This window comes from Rattus rattus, chromosome 2 (assembly GCF_011064425.1).
Source record: "Rattus rattus isolate New Zealand chromosome 2, Rrattus_CSIRO_v1, whole genome shotgun sequence".
NCBI classification, from domain to species: Eukaryota; Metazoa; Chordata; class Mammalia; order Rodentia; family Muridae; genus Rattus; species Rattus rattus.
In genome coordinates this window covers 156,833,907-156,846,147 of record NC_046155.1, presented here as the reverse complement: position 1 = coordinate 156,846,147, position 12,241 = coordinate 156,833,907, and the positions used below count along the sequence as shown (strand labels likewise).

General features: G+C 39.8%; 1 protein-coding gene across 1 annotated transcript; it reads left to right on the top strand.

Annotated features, from left to right (window-relative positions):
- Positions 1-8,539: 8,539 nt before the first annotated feature.
- LOC116894387 (olfactory receptor 13A1-like) lies at positions 8,540-9,490 on the top strand. Its single transcript, XM_032896093.1, has one exon. The coding sequence runs from the start codon at positions 8,558-8,560 to the stop codon at positions 9,488-9,490; it is 933 nt and encodes a 310-aa protein (XP_032751984.1). The 5' UTR covers positions 8,540-8,557.
- Positions 9,491-12,241: the final 2,751 nt, after the last annotated feature.

Genomic DNA, 12,241 nt, shown 5'->3' with positions numbered 1-12,241 from the left:
TAAAAAGATTGCCTGACCAAACTCCTCCACACAAGTCTACAGAGAGCTTGGGTCATGTGGTCATGAGTCCCCCTTAATTGATCCTAAGAGCTTTCTTCTTGAGTTTCCTTCCCAGGAGGCACCAGCACATATACCGGCCCTAATCTCAGAAATGACAGATATTTCTGAAGGTCAGTGACCTCTATACAAAGGAAGACAGAGCTTCAGAGGAACAATAAAAACTTGCTGCTTGCAGGAAAGGAGAGTCTGTGCTCGTACAGCGTGCACTTTCTGGAAGCCTTCTGTCACCTGAGTTTACTGCAACAGGAAAAGGTGAGTGAAAAGTAAAATCTCATGTATGTGACTCTTTTGGCTAACCATCAAGCTGCAAAGCAAAAGTCTCATTATAAAAGTGACATATTTGCCAGTGATTGGACATCAGCATGAAGGGACATCAACTTATAATTTATTAACTTTAACGAATAGTCCTGGGGCAACGGGCAGAAGATAATAGAAATGTTTGAGTTTCTGTTCCACTGTATAAACAACAAAATGTCTACATTCTAGTCATGATCAATTTTTCATATCTGACATTTTTGCCTTATGTTCATACTCAGCCTTACTCATTCCCCATCCATAATGCTCAGACTAGCTTTGACATGAAACCAACATATTTAAATGAGTCTAGGTTATATATCGATGACTAGATAGGGGTTAAATATTGTCCTGTCATGCCCTATTGCCACAGACCACCGAAGCAGGTTGTGGGGTTTTCTGGGACATGGGTCCTCAAAGACTGGGTGGGTAAAGATTTGGCAGTGACAAACAGAAACACACACAGAGGCAGTTTTAATCTTAGTGTATTTGGCAGCCTTCAAACAGGGGTTTTGATGCAAGAGAAACAGGTATTATAATTCTAAATGATGTGTTCCTGAAGCAGTAACAAACAATAATTATCATAATCATCTGACACAGGGAAATATCAAAACATTCAGGTATTACAATTTCCAAAGTATGGGTTCAAAGAATCAATTACAAATGAAATAGATAACATGACTATCAGTTAACAGAATGAAATACAAAAAAATCACTTATAGTTAATAGCAAACTTCCAAGAGTGGGTTCAAAAGGGCTTCAGGAGCACTTAGTTATGAACCCCAGGGACTGAAAATGTTAGTAAATTTCCATGGGTAATCTTTATCTAATATTTTGCTTCTATCTTCTTAAATATCCTCAGAGTTATACTTAAAAACAATGCTTTCTCTACCAAAATGTCAGAGCCCACCTCAATTACACTCACAGAGCCATACAAGTTCATACACTGTTGAGAGGGTTTTCATCAAAGTACTATTTTGCAATTACATAAATGATTATGAAGCAAAGCACTGGATCTCTTGAAAAAAAGGTCATGGTCAGTGACCCCATTTCAAGGAGTGGCTTCTTATCCAATTTTCTTCCTGAAAATCTCAGCCCAGGCTATCGGGAAGATCTCGTAAGTATAGAAAAGGGATAAAAGAAGATAAAGCAGACAAACTGCCAAGGCAGCTCAATATTTTTCTCTGGCTAAAGAGTTCCACACCCGGTTCCAGGAGACCTCAGCCCTTTGCAGTCTAATGCTCAGTCTGTGGAACTTGTCACACAGAATATACTGGTGTTGGTGTGGCACCTTATCATCCAGAGAAGATGAGGAGAAAATGCTAGAGAAGTGAATTCCTTACCCCATTGTTCACAGTCCATTGTTGAACTACAGAAAATGACCTTCACCTTCCTTGAAGTTGAATTACCAGACAAGCCCTGATGGTGTTAGCCTTACCTGGTGGCTGCAGATCAGGAATGTCAGGACTGGGGGTCACCTGAAGAAACAATTACAGATGTCTATACTAGTGTCAAGAACATGGCCGAATAATGAGGGGTCTGAGGTAACAGGACTGGAGATGCAGATGCTTCCTTTCTCTCTTTTGTCTTGACAGACTGTGGCAGCTTCAGACACTCCAGTTCATGACTGTGGTGAGGTTCCTCAGCAGCTTTGCTCCTGGTTGAGGCTCAGATTCTCAAGGTTTGCAAGTCAGCCTTGCTGAGATCTGGCTTACATGTAATCATGAGAGGTTATTGAGAATTTGTTCCTCCAAATCCCCACCTGGATACTGCATTCTTGCATGTACTCTTAGGAAGAAATGAGTACACTTGCAATAAAAACTAATTTCACAAAGAGAAGAACAGAACTATGAGCAAAGGGCTCAAGTACATGCAGATCATCTGAGAGCTTCACATTTATGCATGGGTAAGCAGTTGTAAAATTATTGATTTTTTCCTCTACATAGCAGCATCATAGCTTATCACATCTGAGTAAGATGGTATTACATATCGCTGCTAGATTCTTAGGAGTGACAGGCATCAAAATAAAGCTTGCTAAACACAGTGTATATGAAAAGAATAAGTATTGATTTGTGGTATTCTATTAATGCTACTCTACTCTCTGTCATGCATTCCAACTATCCCAGAGGGGGGAAAATCTGCGTTAGTCTGTTGGGTATAACAGTTTATGGCATGCTGCTGGTGGCCCATACAGGCAAAATGGCAGTAACTGAGTTTTCTCCGACCTCATCTATCTGTAGTTTATCTTCTATAATAGTACAAATTCTGAGGCTCCTCCATAATACTGTGTAGGGTACATGGTTTGATTCTAACTAGAAGCAGCAACTGGTACCACTAGGATAAGTATACAGGGTGACATTAGTACTTTTCCTAAGAAGCTAGCACATACTCTGTAAGAAGCTAAAACTAATGGATGTTAAATGTAATAATTCAGTCTTTGTCCTTCAATAGATTAACAGTCATGATAATCTTCTAATCTCCTTCCCACTGTTTGTTCTTCAAGAAAACAGTCTCCATCCAGTTTCCTAGTTGGTCTCAATGTGGACTTGGGAAGACTCCAAGCTAGCACCTGTGTAATTTCACTAGTTACTCCTGTCCTAGGAGTTGCGGGGTTCACAAATCAAAGCACTGCATGATATCTCAGTCTCTTCCGTGGGTCCTTCTTATTAATCCAGATATTAAAGTATTTTACGGGTTGTCACTGCATTGCTGATGCCTTGGCTCCAAACAAGCTCTTAATCCCTTTATTGAATGATCCAGTTTATCAGGCTTCAGACATTTTTTATAATTGTTCTATTCTTGTTTCTAAGTGTTTGCAGTGGACTGAGGTAGAACATGTTAATTATCAATGTGGTTGATATAGATCTGATCTGAAATGTTGGCACACCTGCTGTGGATTCATTGATGTTTCCTTGTGTTCATTCAGACCTGTTTGATGCTGGACACACACTCATATTCTATCTCTCACTGTTGTAGAGCAAATGCATGAGTGTAGGTGTAGCCATGGGATATATAGAGCGGCAAAGGCATTGCATTATGGTGTTCACAAGGTAGTCTCCATGTTCCCTCTTGTAGTGATGCAATGTCAGTGATGTCACACCCTCCCTTTCTCATTGGTGTTGCCCCCCCTCTACTTTAAGAGATGTGGCTCCCATGTATGTTAAGGTAGATTCCAATTGCTCTAACACATTGAACCACTTTGAAAATGAACAGGAAATCTTTAATTAAAGGGATGTTGACAAGCAAGTTAAACCTTTTCATAATTTTCAAGGTAAACTTAAGGAAGAGGTTTCCATATTTTTAATCATGTGATGTCTTTTACAATATGCTACCGTCATGTAGTGCAGATCTATGCAAATGGAGGACATTTTCAGCATTCCAGATTTCCTCTACATCCTCTTGTTCAGGTCACAATAATCAGTAGGTAACACAGATGTGTATTTTCTTCTATGAGTCTGGTTTTGAGAGCATTTCCCTCTGCATGAAAGCATATAACTTCACTGTGAATAGTTATTTTACATTTCTTAAACTTTGTACTCCATACTGTTGTCTGTTTATGACATTCTATTCTGCGATAAATCTTTCTGACATGGCATATGAATAAATCTGCCACGAATGCTGACAGCATTGTTACTATTTGGAAAAACAAGATTTGGCTATATTAATATTTCAGAATGTTAATACGTACTAGAATATAGAATATAATAGATAATGTATATGATACTGTTACTTTTTCATCTCTAGCTTTGAACTACTGTCTTCTAGGTATTTGTAAATATGTAAGAGATGACTGTGGAGCGTCCTCACTCCACCATGCAGTGCCTGAAACTTATTCTTTCTAAATGTACTTGGTTCTCATTGTCCCATATTCCTTAGCATTTTACAGCTTTGCCAATTATCAAGTCTATTAATCATTAGCCTACTAAGTTAAAGTTTTCTAGTTTCTACATGTGACATGTAAATGTGATCTCTATCTTTCTGTGCCTGGTTAATGTTTCTTCATGTATTATTCTGAATTCCCATGCCTTTTCTTTCTCATATGGCACTATGTTATTCTGGTTGAATAACATTTTATTGTGCATAAATACTACCATTTCCTCATACCTTTATACCATTACAAATACCTAGACCTAGGATCAATCTTGCCACATTCTCCTGGGCTTGTTAACAATTCCAAGAATGAGTTCAATGTAGAGAAGTAAGTCTTAAATTCAATGAGAAAGTGTTTACTTATCCCACAACATCCATGTCACTTTCCAATCAGTGGACAGGTCTTGCCAAGCTTATGGATGTTGCTATAGCTCACAGGGTTCAGAACTGAGTGCTATTGGTGATGTTTTTCTCCCCAAGAAACCTGCACAGCACCTTTCCGAACTGTGAAAGCATGCAAGTACTGATGAAACTGGCAGGTCTGTACCTACTTGATTTCTCCAGTTGACAGCAAAATAGGTGGTGTCTCTGCAAAAGGATCTTACCATCACGTGCTGGATGACAATTAAGAGAAATAGCAAGAGTTTATAATGTCTGAGAGTCAACAGTGTCCAGCAATTAACGTGTTTTAAAGTGTTCATCTCTTACCAATACAGAAGTTTACTTAACAGCATGTGGTGTCTAGTTGAGCTCTTGGCCCATTATAAAATAATTCCATTTAAATATTTTTATATCTGTATATGAGTATGTTTTAGAAAGCGTCTACTGCAGCAGATATCTCTAGAGATGTTTCAAAAGGGTCCAGTGTGACATACCTCTCCTACCCCTTGTCCCATCCTGCACATTATTATCTTTGTCTTATTTAATGAGGTCCTTACCATCTCTGAAACATTATATGTCATCTCCCTTTCTACCTCTATGTGTTGCCTTACTAGATGGTATCCTTTATGAGTATTCCAAAGGAAGCACACATATCTATAGCTTGAAAGGTAATATCCACAGGCGAGAGAAAGCAGTTAATGTTTCTCTTTCTGGGTTAGGGCCACTTGACTCAGGATGATTTCTTCAGCTGTGCCCATTTTCCTAAATTTGGTTTTGTCATAGAATATCTTGGTTTCTCCATCTATGTTAATTGAGAGTTTTGCTGGATGCAGTACCTTGGGCTGCATTTGTGTTCTCTTAGGGTCTGTAAGACATCTATCCAGGATCTTCTGGCTTTCATAGTCTCTGGTGAGAAGTCTGGTGTAATACTTAAAGGTCTGCCTTTATATGTCACTTGATCTTTTTCCCCTACTGCTTTCAATATTCTTTCTTTGTTTTGTGCACTTGGTGTTTTGACTATATTGTAACCGGAGTAATTTCTCTTCTGGACCAATCTATTTGGAGTTCTGTAAGCTTCTTGTATGTTTATGGGCATCTCATTCTTTAGGTTAGGGAAGTTTTCTTCTATAATTTTGTTGAAGATATTTACTGTCCTTTTAAGTTGGTAGTCTTCACTCTCTTCTATACCTGTTATCCTTAGGTTTGATCTTCTCATTGTTTCCTAGATATCCTGGGTGTTTTTTGGGATAGGAGCTTTTTATGTTTTACATTATGTTTGATGGTTGGGTACATGTTTTCTATAGTATCTTCTACCCCTGAGATTCTCTCTTCTATCTCTTATATTCTGTTGGTGATGCTTGCATCTATGACTCCTGATCTCTTCCCTAGGTTTACTATCTCCAGGGTTGTCCTTCTTTGTGATTTCTTTATTGTTTCTATTTCCATTTTTAAATCCTGGATGGTTTTGTCCATTTCTTTCACCTGTTTGTTTCTGCTTTCCTATAAGTCCTTATGGGATTCTTTAAGGGATTTTTGTGTTTCCTCTTTAAGGATTTCTATTTGCTTACCTGTGTTGTCCTGTATTTTTTAAAGGAGTTATTTGTGTCCTTCTTAAAGTCCTCCATCATCATCATCATAAAATGTTATTTTAAATCTAAATCTTGCTTTTCAGGTGTGTTTGCATATCTTGTATTAGCTTTGGTGGGAGATCTGGGCTCTGATGAGGCCAAGTAGACTTGGTTTCTGCTGCTTAGGTTCCTGCACTTGCTTTTCACCATCAAGCTGTCTCTGGTGTTAGCTTCTCTTGCTGTCTCTGACAGTGGCTTGACCCTCCTGTAGGCCTGTGTATCAGCACACATGCAGACCTGTTTGCTTTCAGCTGGATCTGGGAACAGAGTGCTCTGCTCTCAGGTGTGTTGGTGCTCCTGGCAACTGACTTTCAACTCTCAGTGCAGGCAGAAAACCAAAGGGTCTTACCCCTGACTGCTCTAAGTTCCCTGTACCCGGGGGGGCACAAATGGCACTAGGTGATTTACTCTTGAGTAAGGAATGTGGGCAGAAAGTATTAGTCAACATTGGGTTCTTAGGAGTGTCTGCATTTCTGAGGGTCCAGCTCTCTCTCCCACAGGATTTAAGTGCAGAGAACAGTGGTACTGGTACAGTTCAGTTCCCAAGCACAGGCAGAAACAGCTTTTACAATAGCCACAATTAATATAACACATTATCATGTAACTCTGACTAAGCAAGTGGTAGTTTGACCATGATCATCAGTTGAAAACTATGTATTTTTCTTTTTTCTAGTGTATACTTTTTTACTCCTTTGTAATGCATTAAGTATCCATAAGACTATGAACATTAACTTTCTCCTCAAATCACCTGATTTATTGCATTTCTCTGTCATTTCTTTTTAGAGGTGTCATTTATAAATCTTTTTCCCTTTTATTTTATGTGCTATTTGTAAAAAAATAACAGTTCATGTTTTTAATAGGTTTTAATTATATTTTAATATTTCACTTATCTCAGCCTGGAGTGAACCTAATCAGTACTCCCCAGGGAAAGTGCTGAATATCACCCATAGATTATCAGTACTATCAGGAGTATAATCCATAATTCAGGTGTACTTGGACAGATTAAAAATATGCCAGGACATTATGAGAAATTTATATCTGAATTCCTTTTCTGTAGAGCAAATTGAAATATCAAGCTCTATATTGGTGTCCTCTAGTGCAATAGAATTGAGAAGGGGAGACATATGGTTAGACCTAACACTGTTCTCATGGTTGAAGACAACAAATACTATATTTGAATACCTATAGTTTGAAATGGAGGCAGAAATAATGTTCAAAATTCAACATGTATGATCAGGATGAGGAGAAAATAGGTTGTAAGGAATACTACAGAAATGAGACAGGAGATAAAATGTGACCAAAGAAAATGAAGAGTTAAAGATAGATGTAGGGTATGTGTGGAGTGGTGAGCACCACAGGATTCAGGAAATGGAACACACTACACACATTAATATGCCATGAATGTGTTCAGTCATGAAGGAAAATATCCTTGTATCTTGGGCAATGAAATGTAAAGCAAAGAATATGTCCAGATAAGTGACATGCAAATAATTGCCACAAAGATATCAACAGATGGGGTACAGTATGGTTACATAGGAACTGATGAAACACCTAAAAAAATCGAAGGGTGATATCAGATGATGTCAGATGCCAGGTGATGTCAGATGTCAGCTGTCAGATAGCAAGCTATAGAATGTGTGGTGTGCTGAAAGACTGGAGAGAGACAGTGAATTTGGACCAACGTACATACTCTATACTCCTAGAGTAATGGGAGAAGAAATTGAAAATATTGGAAAGGAAAAGAAGCCAGAAATTATGAAAAACTAAAAGAAATTGGAAATACATTATAATGCTGGGGAAATATACACTTGCAAGCTTTGAAGGTAAATTGGACAAAGAGAGGTAAGATGATGTGGAAGAATGTATTTGTCATAGAGAACAGGAAGCTACTGTGTATCTTTCATGGGCATAAGGTAAAGGTGAGAAATGGGGGACGGAGATGGGGCTGTACTCTATAAAATAAGCATGAGAAGCTGTGAGAGGAAGGGATACTGGTTCCAGCACTGTTGGGAGAGAATAGTGCTTACAGGTGACATGGAAGGAAAGCACAGGCAGGTCCTGAGGTAGGAATGTTGTACTCATTTTACATGTTCAAAAGGATAGGAGAGGAGCAGATATCCCTCTTGATCCAAATCTACAGAGAGAGAGAGAGAGAGAGCCCTAGGTGAAAATTCCACTGATACAAATATATTCCCTCTTTTTCTTTCTGACAGCAGAGAATGGTGAGATGATCAATTTTCAAAATCAGACTTCAGCACAGTAAAGTGTAACATTTCTCTCAGAAGCCAATCTACACATCTGTCAATTGCATCCTCCACACAAAAATGTTCAGTCCCAACCAGACAGTAGTGACAGAGTTTGTTCTGCAAGGATTCTCAGAGCACCCTAGTCTAAGACTGTTTCTGACAGGCTGCTTCCTGTCCCTATATGCAATGGCTCTAATGGGCAACATTGTGATCATTGCTTTGGTCACCTCCAGCACTGGACTCCACAGTCCCATGTACTTTTTCCTGTGCAACTTAGCAACCATGGACATTATCTGCACATCTTCTGTTCTGCCCAAGGCACTGGTTGGTCTACTGTCTGAGGAAAACATCATTTCCTTCAAGGGATGCATGACCCAGCTCTTCTTCCTTGTGTGGTCTGGATCCTCTGAGTTGCTACTGCTCACAGTCATGGCCTATGACCGTTATGTAGCCATCTGTGCTCCCCTCCACTACAGCTCCAGGATGAGCCCACAACTGTGTGGGATAGTGGCCATTGGTGTGTGGTCTGTCTGTGCACTGAATGCATCTATCAACACTGGTCTGATGACACGGCTGTCATTCTGTGGCCCCAAGGTCATAACCCACTTCTTCTGTGAGATCCCACCACTCCTCCTGCTCTCCTGTAGCCCCACATATGTGAATAGCATCATGACTCTTGTAGCAGATGCCTTTTATGGAGGCATCAACTTTGGGTTAACCCTGTTATCCTATGGCTGCATCATTGCCAGCATCCTACGCATGCGTTCTGCTGAGGGCAAGAGGAAAGCCTTTTCTACCTGCTCATCCCACCTCATCGTGGTCACTATGTATTATTCATCTGTGTTCTGTGCCTATATCAGTCCTGGATCCAGCTACAACCCAGAAAGAAGCAAATTTACCTCAGTGCTATACTCGGTCCTCAGCCCAACCCTAAACCCCCTCATCTATACATTGAGGAACAAGGATGTCAAGCTTGCCTTAGGCAAGATTTTGGCCTCTTTCTCACATTAAGTAGAGATAGGTAGGCTGTTGTATAGGCCTGAACTGTTCCTAAACATGATTTACTTAGAGCAGCCTCATAAAGTTGGGTGTCTCTATTGTTGCTTTAGAAAACTTTGTCTAATGAGAAGATTGGACAATTCCACTCACTATACCTTTTTTGAGTCAGTGCAAATAAAAATACAGCTTTATCTCCTGACAAAAACAAATCATTTCAAAAGAAAAGTTTACCTAACTAAGGATTCCATGTTCCTTGGCTGAAAGATATTCAGTGGATGACTTTTGTGATACTCACAAAACATAGTCTTTCATCTGATGCCTATGAACACCACAGAGCCTTGGCTAAAAACTACAGCTAATGAATCCAAATTTCATAAGTAAACTTACAGGGCCAGTGTGGTCTCAGTATCTTGGGAAGAATCAAGAAAAGAGGCACTCAGGTTTACAATTTCACAACTCCTTGCTGTGCTATGGACATCACAGGTGGTGCAACTGGTTTGAGGATGGATACAATCAGTAAACAGAGATGAAGTTTAAGTTTCAACAATGAACTCTCACATGTGATTCCAACTTATTTGTGACAATGAAAATAAATAATCAAATGCACAGGAAAGATTATTTATCTCTAACAAGAGATTTAGGGAAACTGCACAGAAAAGTGAAACTTCTTCACATTTACGTATAGGTCAACAAAGAATAAATCATAGACAAATTTTTCCGTATAACACTTTAATTATATTCTTTCCCCTCCCACAACTCTTTCCTCATCCTACCTATTCACCCAATAAGTGTGTCTCTCAATCTTTCTCCATCCATGTCTCTCATTGTCTGTGTCCCTCTTTGTCTCTGTGTATGTGTCTCTGCCTCTCTCCTCTCTGTCTCTCTGTCTATCTATGTCTGTCTCTGTCTGTCTGTCTCTGTCTGTCTCTCTGTCTTCTGTCTCTGCCTCTCTCTCTCTCTGTCTCTGTCTCTCCTCTCTCTCTCTCTCTCTCTCTCTCTCTCTCTCTCTCTCTCTCTCTGTATAAAATGGAAAATAAGACCAAACCAATAAGACAAAAGAATGCCAAAACAAAACAAAATATGCTTGAGTCCATTTTGTGTTGACCAACCACTCCTGGCTAACACATGTTTAGAACAGAAGAGAAGAGAGAGGAGGGGGAAGGGGAGGGGAGGAAGAAGTGCATCTGTTTCCATTGCTGAGATATTGATGGGAAGACAACACAGCATAGAAAGGGCAGCATCTGCAACAACTGCTGCTGAGATGCCGTATCCTTTTCAAACTACCTCCTTTCCTCATCAACTTACTTCCTTATTCTTCCTAACTGCTGCATCACACCAAGATTTGTGATGTAAATCATATATGGAACAGTAATTCATCCTTGTGACCCAAATACCTTTTCCAAATATTGATTTTTGTCTCATGGTTCCAGAAGTTTTGTTACATGGTTGCATGAATTGTTTGACCTATAGTGTGGCAGGGCCTCATGGCGATGGGCTTATGATGCACAGAAGCTGCCTCCCACCATGGCAGCTCAGGATACACAGAAGATAACCTGTGCTCAAATGACTTTTTCCTTTTCCCTTTACTCCATGGTTTCTAATGACCTGGGCTGGTATTACCCACATATAGAGTGGACCCCTACATCAGTGATCACTTTCTGGAAACACTCTCACATTCATAGACAAAGTGCCTCTCAGGTATCTCCTAGGTGATTTTTTAATCAGTTATGGTGGCAGTAATGAGTAATGAATCATGAATCATTTGTCTGACCTGTTTCACCTGTTGGTTTGTTTCATCTTTAAGCCATGTTTTGTTCCAATTGTTCTGTTAAGTTCTCATGACTATAACCTATAGAACAAGTAATAATTAGCCAAAAACTAAGTATATAAATGGTCACACACACACACACACACACACACACACACACACACACACCTCATAAATACATTAGTTGGGAATTCCTATTACAGTGACTTAATGGATAAAAGAAACTCTTATTTTGAAAAGGTATTCATCTTTGTACCTAAAAGTCATTTGTCTCTGACTCACTTCCTGATAGATAAGTTCTAATTAACTCTTGACTCCTTTTCTCCCCTCAGAAATGTACAGCTTCTCCACCTATTCCTGGCAGAAGCCATCAGCTGTGAAAAGCTACACTTCAGAACCATTATCACAATTTTTAAGAGTTGATGCATTCCTTTTTAGGCTCTTCCTTTGGGGGGAATCTGGGGTCGGGTAGAAGTTATCACATCAGCCTTCCATGTCCTCTTTCTCAATTATGCATCTTCAGTCATCGACATCACTGCCAAGGTAGCTTCCTTGCTCTTTATAGTTATCTGTAGCTTGAATGATGGGTATCCAGATGGTTTGTGGATACAGTGCAGACCATGAACAAGGCCTCTGCTTGCAGTAGGACCAAGGACCCTGACAAGACTCTCAGAGCCATCCCTGGATGAACATTAACATGGCCTCATGTGGCAGCATAGGCTACTCACTTCAATATGACCTCCCGATAGCACCACAGAGCTTGGGCAAACCTGGTAGCACCACAGACCTGTATGGCTTCAGGCTGCAACATATACAATGGATATCCTCATAGCCTTCAGTAGTTAATATGGTCCATGGACATCTACCTAGACCCTGGTGGCTTTAGGATTGTGAATTTAGACATCACCTTCAACATCAGCATAGCCCAGATATCACCATAGCCTCAGATGGTGGTGCAGGCCATGTAGATCAGCATGGTCCCTAGTGATAGCATA

Excerpts from the sequence above, each read along its gene's own strand:
- LOC116894387 (XM_032896093.1), top strand. The coding sequence starts at position 8,558 with ATGTTCAGTCCCAACCAGACAGTAGTGACAGAGTTTGTTCTGCAAGGA.